Raw genomic sequence first — 13,498 nt, forward strand, 5'->3', positions numbered from 1 at the left:
TACTGTAGGCGTTGATGCTGTAGATCCCAGCCTTAAGAACAGATCATACACTCGGGTGCAGATACACATCAGTGTTCTGTTTTTTGTATACGTGCCGATTTTGTGAGCCATATGCTGTTGATGAGCCATTGGAAAAACTTGAGTGGGTGAACATAATGAAGTGCCTCTAAACTGATGTCACATGTGTTTAATGACATGGGTGCTTGCATAACACGTTCTCGGGTTCAGAGTTGAAGAATGAGTCTATTTCATTCTTTTCAGAAGTCGGTGCTCATTATAACTGCTGAAAAGCTCCAGTGATGTAGAGCAAACAGCTCATTTTTTAGTCTTTGTAGATGGAACTATAACTTCTACTTATGGGAAAGACCCCACCGTGAATCTAACTACATGATATTTGTTGTGGAAAACGTGACCTGGCTTTTGTAGAAGCTGTGTTGGGGATTTGGAAATTTAGTGATCCGGGGAAACATGATTTGTGGGAGGATTGAAAAAAGACTTGAATCAGCCAAACTTATTAAGCACAGAAAACCACAATTGCCATTTTTAGACCTGTAACCTGGATAGAATGAGATCTAGTAATAGAGCTGAGTTTTATTTTTTCCGAGTGCTAGACTAAAGGACCATTAGAGAAATTAGAGATTATGTCACTTTTCTTCACATTACTGGAGTCAAACGCCTGATATCAGACATTTCTGAAAGCTTCAAGTGGAAAGGTGTTTCACATTGGGATTACATAGACAATATACGATATTACACCCAAAGTAAACCATGTTATAAGTTACACTTAGTCTAGTCTAAGATAGTTAATATATTGCATATATAGATGCCAATAATGACATGGTATCAGTTAAAGGGAAATTGTATTTAACTCCCGTGCATTTTGTGAAAGATGAAAACAAGGGGATAACAATTGGAATTTCAGCTGGCTAAATCTCACCAACAGAAATTTGAGACAAGATGAGTAATGCTTTTCATAAAACCTGGCCTCTGTAACAACATAAAGCAAATTTATTCTTGAATTCACAGTTCAGAGAGGGAATGAAAGTGGATTCAAGGAGAATTTAGCAGCAGTAAATAGTGACAATGATCGAGGATAACAATGATGATGGGTGTTGCTGTAGCGATGATGCTTATTACAATAAAACCGATGTTGTGGGCGGTGTGATTCCCTTTTGTGCTTCTCGAACCGCTCTCTTGTGGAGTGCAGACAACGTCGCTGACCTTTTCCAAAAGTTTTAAAAAGATTTGTCTTTTATCGCTACCGTCCACCGATCCAGCTGGAAAGTGGGCTTCTTTATCTGAGGCCTTCAATGGGAGATGGGCCTCGCGGTGGTTCGCCTGGACACACTCTTATGTCTCCAGCTGTGTTTTCAATTAATAGTAATGTCAGCAGTTTCCACTGCCAGTAAATCTGTCTGTTGCTTCATGATTTGGAGGGGGGGGGGGCTTAGAAACCTAAGTTTAGAAACCCCAAAGACATAGAGGTGGGTCCTCCTTTTTCCATAAATACGTGCAACCATTTTATTCAAGAGGTCATGACAGGCACCAAGTTCCATCTCTTTTGATAAAAGTTACCCATCAGGCCTTTTTTAGATGTTTACATAGATTTTAACACCACAGCTTTTTCATATTAGCTACTTGGCATGAGGCACAGGGCACAGAAATGTAACAAGCGTCTTCACTCTTGGAAACATGGAACCACAGTGTTCTGTAACATGGAAATACTGTGGCATCGAGACGAGATACAACTCCTTTTTGGCATCAAGCTAGTGAGAAAAACCAAGAACTGCTGTTGTTTCTGGTTTTCTGTCTGTGTTTTATTTGCATGTTAAAGAATATTTCAACGTTTGGAATCAAACGCGTGGATGTCGGCAAAATGAGATATCGCCAGTCTGACTTATCATGCTTTCTAGCTAATAACTCCTCATCTTGTCTGACCTGCAAATCACCGCTAATCTTTTCCATATTGAGGTGCAGATTAATCTCATCATTCCTAACTCTCAGCAGTTGGTGGTTATTATTGGACTCGTTTAAATAGCTGTTTTTGATTGTTTTGACTTCGTGCTCCTGGTTTTCCCTGTCTGCCTTTGTTTAAAAAGGGGGTCAGTCTCATGTTACAAATTAAAGTAACTCAGTGTCATTAATTCACTTTGAAGCCTTGATATCTTGAGTGTTTTTCCACGGCCTGATGGGTGAAATATTTCCCCCTTTACATGTCGGCTAATCAGGCTATGTAAACGTAACCAGTGGGGTAGCAGGTACCCCAGACAGGAATGTTAATGAGCGCTGCTCATCCAGCTCTATGTATAATAGGCTTATAGCACCTCGGCTCGCGGCGTTCTCCACAGGCCAAGCTCCTACTGCGTCCATTCAACCGCTCTCACAACAAGGCTGCCTGTGTGGCTGGTTCATGTCATACTTAAATATCTAAAATAACAATGATTTAAATCTCTACTTCCTGCCTACTTGGTTTTTTTTTTATAATCACTGATAGCTAAGACCCATAGAGTGTCAGAAACGATCAGCTACACAGGATCTTCTCAGTGTTTCCGTGGGCGAGCATCTTCCACAGTATGGATGGGAAACGTTGTCCTGGTGCAGGTGCGGAGCAGATGGACTGTACTGGTCGGCTGCCTGAGTCCCATTTATTATCACTGCTCGCTGGACTATCAGGTCTTTAAGCACTTTCGATTGATTATGTTTGACAGTTTAGACACACAGTCTAAACGTTCGGACTGTGTGTGTGTGTGTGTGTGTGTGTGTGTGTGTGTGTGTGTGTGTGTGTGTGTTTTAAGTGTGAACAGTCAGTATTTATGTGCACCCAGACTTCGTGCCCTGATACTAGTATTAAGGTAGTGCAAGTTCATAGGCCAGGAGTGCTGCCATGTGTGACAACATATAGAGACTGTAGATGAACACGGCCCCTCTATGCACATATGCACACATTCACTTTTACGCACACTTAAACATAACGTATTTTCTTATTTACCGTGAAAAGTGTAGTTTGCAGGCACAGTCGGGTTGGTCTCTGCTGCCATTTGGGCACCGTTGATGTCACACTACACCGAGATGTTTATTTTCAGTGTGTTGTGGATGTCTGCCTGTGTTACAGTGACCTCTGTTGGTGAAATGACAACTGTCTTGTGTTTCAGGGAGCGATAGGGCCTGACGGTCCAACAGGAGAGATGGGGTTAGAGGGCAAGACGGTAAGAAATCTGACTTGATCGTGCACGCACACGTTGAAATTTCGTTGTCGATCTATAAAACTAGAAGCATTCACGGAGTCAAACTGTGCAGACACAAGAGTAATGGCCGTAAAATGTCATGAAATAGGAATACATTCTCAATGAGTGAAAATGGAGCCCACCAAAAAACAGCAAGCCGCACAGCTTCTCCATCCACTCACAAGGCAGGAAACATACTTTGACCAACACACTGCCATCTCTCATCCTTCCCTCTCTCCACAGGGTCTTGAAGGTCCTCCAGGAAAAATAGGTTTCCCTGGACCACAGGTAAAGCTTACTTGGGTACTTTTATACTTTTCCACTCCTTCCTGTCATATATTTTCGGTGCTTATGTTCCTCTGGAGAGGCGAGGCATTAGCATGATTTAGGAGGCCGACATGATAGCAGCAGAGGGGAGGGCCCACGGTCAGTTTGAGGAAAGAAACCGTCCTTGGGAGGTTTCTGTCAGATTTACATACATGAAAGTGGAGTGCACACAGCTGTTTTCACGGCTCGCTGGTGAAATTTGAGCACTCGGCCTGCAATTAAACTCCACCTTCTGAAACTCCTCCCCACTTCGGAAAAAATTACTTGGCCATCGCCATCACTGAAAGACGCTCATCTGTTATCCATAGAAAGGTTTGTAAATCTAATGTACTAGGAGACAATACATTCACTTTGGGGCAAATAAATGCATTAAAGCAAGAGAAAAGATTGCATATACAAAAAAATAACTTTTACAGTGTGTCATCAAACAAGTGCACATGCCATTGTTGAGTGAAAATCAAGGTGATGTTAAGGTTCATTGTCCACACAGCCTCAGCTCTTTACCCCCTCTGGGTTTCGTTGGCAAGTAGTACAATTATCAGTTATTATTTTCCATGTACTATTATAACACAAATAATGTGTCTTTAGGTCCAGCATATGAACTTTAGCCTCATTAAGTCTGGTCCTATGTTAAACTTTATCCTGTTTTGAGGGCTGCGTGGGGGCTGGAGCAAACTGTATGTTAATGAACTTTCTATTTCTTGTCCAGTTTTTAACTTTTGACTGTGTGATCACAGATCCAGTACTGATGAACCGTGATCTAATTTATCCTGTTGTACTTATAGTTGAGGTTTTTTTTTCCTTGTGTCCCTGCAGGGGAAGATCGGAGAGGCAGGGGAAACTGGGACTAAAGGTTTTCCTGTGAGTTCACACATACATAAAATAATATTCATAATCTGCTGAAGAGACACTTCTGGGCCCATAGCAACAAGAATTATAGTCTGCATAGAGTACATTGTATGTACATACCAAAATATTGTGTGATATTGTTTAATTGTTGATGCATATTGGTACCTACTAAGTACTGTGTCTGATATCAGTCCTGAAAATGTAAAAAAAAAAAATGGTAAAAGAAAAACATGAATTTGAGCGCATTTTGTAAACAATCCATTCTTTATTATTAGCTATGTTCTGCTGCTCATTGTATCTTCTGTATCTAGGGTATCCAAGGGCCCTCAGGACCTCCAGGGGACAAGGGAATAGCAGGCGTGCCGGTACGATCCTCCATTCATCTCCATCCCTTTTATATCTTTCGCTCCTGTTCGCTCATCATCTCAGCATCTTTACACTTCCCCTCACTTACCTTAATCTCTCTGGCTGTCTCAGTTTCATCTTCTCTCTCTCTCTCATTCTGTTTTTCTCACTTGAGGTTTAATGTTTTGCTGTATTTTTCTCTCTCACGTATCCTCCATCATCAAACTTTTCCTTTCCCTTCTTCATTGCCATCCTAGTTTTATTACATTATCTTTGGCAACAAAACAGCAGCCTGGTTCGCTCTGCCCAGCCCTGCTAGCTCCAAAACATTGCAGCCAGGAAGTAGTTTATGAGACATATTTTAGTGCTTATTAAACATATATTTGTCTGTATTAAATGTTTCCTCCGCAGCAGCCAGAGAATTGTCTCATCCCTCACACATCTCTTCTGAAGTGGCAAAAGAGAGTCAACTGCAGGCACGCGGGGAGACTGATTTTTGTAAAAGAAGCACCTTATTTATAGAAGTGCTAAATTACTGACCGTGCAGGGAATATAGAGGTGATTATTGCCATAATGGATAAAACGTTTACTGCAAAAGATTTGTGGTCATTCATGTGGTTTTCCTTTATGAGCAGTGAGAGAGGCTGAGCAAGAAATAGAGGCATAGAAAACGTTTCAGTTTGGTTGCATGCAGAGTTTAGCACGCACGTTTTGGAACAGGCAGCAATTTGCTTTCTGTTTTCAGTGTTGAATGAAGCATTGGCTGATAATCTCCTGTTTCCTAGTGTGGATTTCAGGCCTAGTGTGTGTGTGTGTGTGCGCGCTTCAGACATAAAACTGTATATAACTTTTATTTAACCAGGAGTAAGAACAATAAAAGAAAGAAAAACCTTGAGAATAAAAATCTGTTTTTCAAGAGTGCCAAGGCAGGCAGGTACATAACCTAGGCAGTTATAAAACCACATTAAGACTTCACATCATAATAATAATAGTATTATTAATATTCAAATGTATTAAGGATTGCAGTGGTGTAATTAGCATTTTTATTAGAAATATACAATTTGCAATACATAGTATGTGTACAGTCTTGTGCTTTGTTAAAAGTTGGCTTGGATTGCATTTAGGAAGGCCACACTTTTGTTACCAATAAACTTTTACCAATAAACAAGATTCAATTGCCAAAGTGTGTGGAACAATTGGAGTTTGTTTGTGGGAATTCCCCTTTATATATATCATTCAAAATGATTCATTGTTTTCCCTTCTCCGTTGTCTCATCTCTTGCGCTGCACAGCTGCGTTCACCGACAGACATTTCAGTTCTGAGCTTTGTTGTTAACTTTCTTTGGGCTTGTGATCAGCAACACTAATGAAAGACCACACAGGTGACTTTCGTTATATCATTTCTATTGTTTGGCCCGGACGCAAGTCAACCGGGGAGCGGCAATTGTTCACATGCGCTGAGGTTTCGATGCGTTCACAGCGATGTATTAGTGTTTTTTAACCATAATTGTTGACACATTACATTCAAACTCGAACTGTGTACATATTGCTTTCTGATTTATCCGCAAGCGACATTAGCCAGAGATTTCTTTCTTTTCAAATGAGATCTGATGTTGATTAGTGTGAAACACCATTACCCTTATAATCAATCAAGTATTTCCCTCTGTATTGTCACATGCAGGGACAACCTGGGCCACCAGGGACTGTGGGACTGTTGGGAGAGATGGGTCAAATGGTGAGAGCCTCTGCACACACACTCACATAGTCGCACACATGCTCTGACATATTCCACATGCGTAGATCACTGATGTTGATATATACATAAACATAAAGGGTGTTGTGTAAACTAAATGATTAAATATGGGACATCTGTTGTTCACCCTACCACAGTGAACAATGCTCTCTGATTGAAGTAATCTGTCCAATCAAACTAATAAACCGACATTACAAAGGTGTCCTATTTGTCTCTCTCCCCCTTCTCATGACAGTACGTAATGGAACTCACCCCTGACATATTGTTCATATTTAATGCCAAAGAGTCATTAGCCCTTAATCTTGCCAAAAGTCATTCAACATTTTCCTCTCTCCAATTTCTAAACATTAATAAGGGTCCTCCAGGCAAGCTGGGGGAGCCAGGACTGCCGGGGGAGCCAGGGGAGAAGGTGGGTTGATATATTGCTGTGGTTTTTATAAGGACATTTGGTGTTGTTTTTAGTTTTTTCTTTGTAAAATTAAATTTTTCCTCAAAGTTTAATATCTGTCCGTGTGTCAGGGAGCCATTGGACTTGCTGGGAACATCGGAGAGCAGGGACTAATTGGACAGCGGGTACGTTTATCAGCATTTAACTATTAAACATTAGGAATTCTTACATGTGGATCTTTCATTTGAATAACTTGTTTAAAGGGAGAGCCAGGCCTAGAGGGAGAAGCTGGTTCAGCCGGTCCCGATGGAGTCAAGGTGAGACGGTGGAATGTGGAGACAACAACAACTTTACATTTCTTTTTGTATCATTTAAGGACGGGTTATTAAAAAGTCCTGTGTTATGTGTATATTTCTCAGGGTGAAAAGGGTGACATGGGTCAGGAGGGTGATAATGGAGAAAAAGGTGAAATTGGACTAAAGGGAAAGGAGGGCCCACCTGGAAATCCTGGACTAAATGGCGTCAGAGTAAGTCACCGGTCTTCCTGCTGAAATTCTCATTCTCTCTCTCTCACACACACACACATAGAGATTTTGCTTAATGATTCATGATTTTCCAATCTCACCTTGTCTCTTTGTAGGGTCCAGAGGGGAAACCTGGCAAAATTGGGGAAAGAGGCAAACTGGGGTCAAAGGTACTTTTGTCAGATCCTCACACAAATATTCACAGACAGTGGCACATAAATGCAGTGTGGTCACCTATTCTTTAATTTATTCTTTGCATATGTTTAGGGTGCCAAAGGTCATCAAGGTCACCTTGGGGAGACTGGGACAGTGGGAAAGACTGGGCCGCCGGGTTTTGTTGGACCGAAGGGGTCTAGAGGAACAGTTGGACACGTGGTAAAGTGGAACAATACAAATAGAGATATTATCACTTTTGAGTGAGTTCAATCATCATCTAATGTAAACGCATGGTGTAACTGAAGATACAACATTTTCTCACTGTAGGGAGCCCCGGGTCGAATGGGTCAACAGGGAGAGCCTGGTCTCGCAGGTTATGAGGTAAGATTAACTTATCATAAGTTAAGTGTCTGCACAATAAAACATTAAACAAGCCTAGTTTGGTAATTTGCATTTGGTCTTGTTGTTTCACATAACAATTTCGTGTATCTGTGTCTCGGCAGGGCCATCAGGGATCACAGGGCCCCATGGGGTCTCCTGGACCAAAAGGTGAAAAGGTACACCTCGTTCACGTTATTCATGTGTAATACTGGTCTCTTATTATTCTTCCTTCAGACCTATCCTCAGTCTGTTCGCAGAGCATCCCAACAGAAGCCAGACACTGTTCATTTACACATAATCAGACACTTGAGCACATCATAAACAACACAATGTAAACTTTCCAACACATTTTAGGAGATGTTATAAGAGCTAGAAACAGTGTACTGAAATATCAGGGATGCGTGTCTCATATTAAACTTTTGAATTTCAACTGTTCTTTCATCCGCAGGGCGAGCAGGGGGATGATGGAAAAGTAGAGGGTCCTCCTGGTCCTCCAGGTGACATAGTAAGTCACACCTGACTTACTTTTCTCCCTCCTTTCACTGTTTATCTGGTACGGTATATAGTTGCAGAAATCAAACCATTTACAGCTTACTCACATGTTCAATGTTTCATCAGGGTTCTCCAGGTGACAGAGGAGAGAGAGGGGAACCAGGAGATCCGGGGTACAAAGTAAGTCCCATCACTCCAGAGAATCTTAGAATTACTATGATGATTATGGTGCCAATATTGTCTCTCTCTTTCTCAGGGTCAAATTGGCGTGGATGGAGAGAGAGGAAGACCTGGAGCTCCTGGACAACCTGTGAGTGTCTACAGTTGTGATTTCCATACACAGTTCTCGGACTGGTTGTCGTGATGAGCTTTCATTGACATAAGCGTTCATTTCAGGGACATGCTGGACCTCGTGGGCAACAAGGACACAAAGGGGCCAAAGGAGATCAAGTAAGAAAGTCAAAACAGAAAACATTCTGTTTGTCTGCTGTGCGTGGTGGAAGATGATTGTGCTTTGGTGTGCATGTTTGAAGAGTCATAGTTCTATATTCAGTTCATCGGTATTGCATTAGCTTCAGTCCAAATCTTATACCGTTCATATTGTTCAACCTTTCACGAGTGCTTCAGATGCAGTATGTTGAAGCTTTTACAGGATGTAAGTCAAATGTGTAATGAGTAATTAAACCAGGTAGTAGATGATTGTTTAACCTACTTTATGAGGTTGAAACAAACACAGCAGGTCTCTGGCAAAGTGAGAAAGTTAGCTAATACTGCAAAGATCCAACAGAAACACCCATCTAGTGGAGAGGTGATTAATCAGTCTGAATGTCATGTAATAATACATAAGTAGTGCAATGTCATTCGTTATGTTTGGCTGTAATTGCTGTGCAGGTCACTTTTCCCTCCTACATTGGGTAGCATGCAAGTGAGTTTTGAAAGCCAAACATTTGTACACCTGTTACAGTGTTATCGTAGGTTATGAGCACTGATAAACAATGGTATTGGATAACAGTTATCAATTTTACCTTTTAACACAATTTGTCTTCATTAAGGGTCCGAAAGGCAAAAAGGGTCAGACAGGACAAAAAGGAACCAGAGGAACAGAGGTAAGTCGACGATTCCCCAAAACACCACCCCCCTGCCTCAGTGACTTGAGTATTTCATCACAAAATTCTCAACCTTTAAAATGTTTGTATCCATGACAAGATACATGCAAACAAGAGACATAAACAGATTAACGCAGACAGAGGAAAATTGCATGTGCAGATTTACTTGTCTGAAGACAAAGGAAAAAGAAGTCCGTAAAGCACTGTCATGCTCAGTGTGTAGATGTCTGATAACGCCTCTCTTCTTTCCAGGGTGGCGGTGGTCTTTCTGGTCCTAGAGGTGTGGTGGGTCGAGAGGGGCAGGAGGGTGTGCCCGGGTCGGATGGAGTTCCAGGGAAGGATGGCAGTAGAGGCATGCCGGTGAGACAAACAAGGAACCTTTATTTGTATATTAACCTTATTTGTCCTATTTGAACAACAGTTTAATCCTAGAGGCACAAATATTAATTAAACTATGCAATAAAAAGCATGTAGGACAAAACAAATAACTAACCTGCTGTATTTACAGTTTATCCACTTGGGACACAAATATCATGCCTGTCCATTAAATGATGTGATGTATTTTGTGAATAGTTCACATTTTGACCTGGGATCAGTATCAGTGTATGAAATTATCCTCTGGACAGCATGAATATATCAGCATTAATGTATGATGTGAATTTCCATGGCAGATGTTGAGAAATCCTATTTTAGCCTTTTCCGATCTGTACTACCAGGGCAAAAATAAAATCTGTATATTGTTTGTTTAAGGGAAGATTGTTCTTCATCTTATTTTCTCCAAAACTGTCTAGGGAGAACATGGGGATGATGGGGAGGCTGGTCTTCCCGGCAAAACTGGCTCACGTGGTAAAACCGGCGTCACAGGACTCCCAGGAGATCAGGGGTCCTTTGGACCAAAGGTAACGAGAGTTGTAGAATGCTGCGCGACACATCGAGGTTAACGGTGCATAAAAGAAGATTAAGAAAAGTTAAGAAAATTGAAATGACCTACCCTAATATACAGTAGACATATAGGAGGAGGCTTGTTTAATGAATATATGATATCACAGCTGAGCCTATCATGCACTTTGGGAATAATAGTAGAGGGAACTCCCTAAAATTATTCTAACTAAGGTGTTTTCTCTGAAAAGAGAAAAGAAACTTCCTCACACTTTGTGCTGTGAAATCATGGAAGTAGCTCCCTGAGGATGTAGCATATTTTGGGATTATTGTAAAAATTATTGTGATTTTAAATAAATGTAATGTGTTAATTTTGTGTGGTTTTTGTTTTGTGTTGTTAAGTCTTGTGTGTACCAGAAAAAAATAATCATTAAATTTCAAGTTGTAATCTTAGATACAATTTGCTGCCATGTGCATGATGTATTGTTATGACAATCAGATGAATGCGGAAATAATTACTTAACTGCAGATGAGTAGTCCTCACTCGGTCATTTGATCATTTATCCATCCATCCAGGGGGAGCAGGGTCTTCGAGGCCAGAGTGGACCTCTGGGGAAAAGAGGCTTCAGAGGTGGAATGGGGTTGCCGGGGCTACAGGGAGACCAAGGACCTCAAGGACAGCCTGTGAGCAGCACCACATACTTAAATCGATAAGCATGATATCATGAAAATTTTATTTTGAAGATGATGTGTTTTTGATTATTTGACTCAATTTCTTTTTAAGGGTGATACAGGGGGATCAGGTTTTCCAGGAATTCTGGGCGTTTTTGGACCGAGGGTATGTTCAGCACCAAACATCCGCAAATCCTCCACAATTGGTGTGCCCAATAAAAACATACATACACAACTTCTTTACAGTTTGCTTTACGATCGCTTCTTAGTAATTAATCCTAGGGTAAGTGTATATGAAAGGAACCTCTACAAATATGTATTTTTTTGGGATTCAGGTATAGTCTGGACATTGCAACATTTATCCCTGGCTAAGCTGAGCTTGACAGGATGACAATTATTACATGTTTCTTCCACGTATGTGTGATTTCTATGTGTTGAGTCTGTTCCACACAGTCTCTGACACATACATCAAATAATCTTAACATTAGCTTATCTATTACTATCCAGTGACAGTTACTCAGTGTGACATTTTCAGCTAAATCACCTCAAGTTGTTCCAAATCGCAGGCTTTTCTCCCCCATCGCCACAGCCGCTCTTTGAAGCAAGCCAGTGAAACTTCTTGCCAATGATCTGTTCCTTATAATCCCTCCTGGAGCAGTCCCAGAATTGCCAGTATTAAGAATAGTTTTATGATCTCCTTAATTGCTATGTGACACAAACATCCATCCTACATCTGCCTCTTGGTTGTGTGGCAATAAGGATCTATTGTATTCTCCTGAAAGCACTGCTCAGAACAGAGCCAAAGTTTGTTAGGAAAGCTGGAAATAGTGTCTTCAGCATGGAAACATTAAGTGCTGTCAGATGTTCCTTGATGAGCCATAGGTATCGTAAGATATAGGGGTTAGTGTGTAAAAAGATAAGACTGTTATCAAGTATTATAGTTTAAAATAATAGTGTGTATAAATATTTCATGGTTGTTTTCAGGGGCCTCCAGGAGACTTTGGACCAAAGGGCATACGTGGACCAAGGGGGCCACAGGGTGAAATGGTACGTGGGCGAGGGATTGAGACTCATGAATTAAATGTATTAAGATGCATTTTCATACTTTATCTACCTGTTTCTCTCCATCAGGGCAGAGGAGGAGTACTTGGCCCGATTGGAATTATTGGCCCCAGTGGAAGCACAGTATGTATCACACAGATAAATATGAGCCTCAACACTCATCTCTGCTGTTGATCTCCAGCTTAACAACTGTGTGCATCTCGTTACAGGGTCCTAGAGGAGAGAAGGGTAATCGTGGAGAAACTGTGAGTCATTTGTTATGTATCATACTTTGTTAACATTGTCTACAATGTTAAAATAAGATTTGATGACTATATTCAGACTGAAAATATGTTATTTTTCTCTCTGCAGGGATTACAAGGACCGATGGTATGTTTGTTTAGCATTAAGTCCTTTTTTCTGTAGTTACAAGTCACTTCTATTTAACTGTCGATAACATAAGCTCACCCAGCATATATGTTTTTCTTCTTTATTAGGGATCTCCTGGACCTCGTGGACCCCCTGGACTACCAGTAAGTTTTCCACCTTTATATAGGTTTAAGAATATGTCAACACACATGATGTCATATTTGAACAACTCTTTTTCTGCTCTTTAGGGTCCCCTGAGTGTACCTGCATCATTTGTAAGACATGTTATGTTTGCTGATTTTATTACATTCAATTTGAAATTATCATGGAGTAGTTAAAATATACTGTAATCCAGGATGATACAAAGACACTGATAAATTAAGAAATGTTGTGATTTTGCTGCAGAAAGAAGACGGTCTTATGTTTTTGGATTCACACACCACACTCAGAGCTGAGGTGAGTTGAGTGCGACATCAACATTCCTCTGCATTGTTCTTTTTTCTGATCGGTAGGGTTGGGAGGAGAGCTGTTGAAAACTGTTTTATGTCTTTTGTCCAGAATAAGCCAGCAATGGACCTGCCGATGTTGGACCAGGGCGCAGAGATCTTTAAGACCCTCCACTACCTCAGTAACCTGATCCAGAGCCTGAAGAACCCGCTGGGCACTCGGGACAACCCCGCCCGCATCTGCAGGGACCTGCACAGTTGTGAACAGAGGTTAAACGATGGTAAGTGTGTGTGTGTGGGGGGGGGGGGGGGGGGGGGGGGGGGGGTGTTGTGTGGTGCTGGAGACAACGATGGAGAGTAGTTTTAATGCCAAATAGACAAAGGATTCCAAATGTGTTTGCGTTTTTCAGGCACTTATTGGATTGACCCCAACCTGGGCTGTTCGTCAGATACAATAGAAGCCTCCTGCAACTTTTCTGGAGGTGGACAGACTTGCCTAAAACCAGTAACAGTATCCAAGGTATTTAACACACAATAACAACTCAGA

The 13,498-nt window shown here is 41.2% G+C and overlaps 1 protein-coding gene across 1 annotated transcript in view; it reads left to right on the top strand.

The window, feature by feature from the left end:
- col27a1a (collagen, type XXVII, alpha 1a) overlaps positions 1 to 13,498 on the top strand; it is a 66,244-nt gene that overhangs the window by 49,839 nt on the left and 2,907 nt on the right. Inside the window, exons 29-59 of the mRNA XM_035608574.2 lie at positions 3,153 to 3,206; positions 3,468 to 3,512; positions 4,368 to 4,412; positions 4,712 to 4,765; positions 6,426 to 6,479; positions 6,853 to 6,906; positions 7,017 to 7,070; positions 7,149 to 7,202; positions 7,305 to 7,412; positions 7,526 to 7,579; positions 7,677 to 7,784; positions 7,893 to 7,946; positions 8,069 to 8,122; positions 8,395 to 8,451; positions 8,565 to 8,618; positions 8,695 to 8,748; positions 8,835 to 8,888; positions 9,491 to 9,544; positions 9,797 to 9,904; positions 10,336 to 10,443; positions 11,000 to 11,107; positions 11,208 to 11,261; positions 12,080 to 12,142; positions 12,227 to 12,280; positions 12,367 to 12,402; positions 12,509 to 12,526; positions 12,634 to 12,669; positions 12,754 to 12,780; positions 12,911 to 12,961; positions 13,064 to 13,232; positions 13,362 to 13,471. Coding sequence (XP_035464467.2) covers positions 3,153 to 3,206; positions 3,468 to 3,512; positions 4,368 to 4,412; positions 4,712 to 4,765; positions 6,426 to 6,479; positions 6,853 to 6,906; positions 7,017 to 7,070; positions 7,149 to 7,202; positions 7,305 to 7,412; positions 7,526 to 7,579; positions 7,677 to 7,784; positions 7,893 to 7,946; positions 8,069 to 8,122; positions 8,395 to 8,451; positions 8,565 to 8,618; positions 8,695 to 8,748; positions 8,835 to 8,888; positions 9,491 to 9,544; positions 9,797 to 9,904; positions 10,336 to 10,443; positions 11,000 to 11,107; positions 11,208 to 11,261; positions 12,080 to 12,142; positions 12,227 to 12,280; positions 12,367 to 12,402; positions 12,509 to 12,526; positions 12,634 to 12,669; positions 12,754 to 12,780; positions 12,911 to 12,961; positions 13,064 to 13,232; positions 13,362 to 13,471 — 2,007 coding nt within the window. The remainder of the gene's footprint in view (positions 1 to 3,152; positions 3,207 to 3,467; positions 3,513 to 4,367; positions 4,413 to 4,711; positions 4,766 to 6,425; positions 6,480 to 6,852; positions 6,907 to 7,016; positions 7,071 to 7,148; positions 7,203 to 7,304; positions 7,413 to 7,525; positions 7,580 to 7,676; positions 7,785 to 7,892; positions 7,947 to 8,068; positions 8,123 to 8,394; positions 8,452 to 8,564; positions 8,619 to 8,694; positions 8,749 to 8,834; positions 8,889 to 9,490; positions 9,545 to 9,796; positions 9,905 to 10,335; positions 10,444 to 10,999; positions 11,108 to 11,207; positions 11,262 to 12,079; positions 12,143 to 12,226; positions 12,281 to 12,366; positions 12,403 to 12,508; positions 12,527 to 12,633; positions 12,670 to 12,753; positions 12,781 to 12,910; positions 12,962 to 13,063; positions 13,233 to 13,361; positions 13,472 to 13,498) is intronic.

Source organism: Scophthalmus maximus, chromosome 20 (assembly GCF_022379125.1).
Source record: "Scophthalmus maximus strain ysfricsl-2021 chromosome 20, ASM2237912v1, whole genome shotgun sequence".
In the NCBI taxonomy this organism is placed as follows: Eukaryota; Metazoa; Chordata; class Actinopteri; order Pleuronectiformes; family Scophthalmidae; genus Scophthalmus; species Scophthalmus maximus.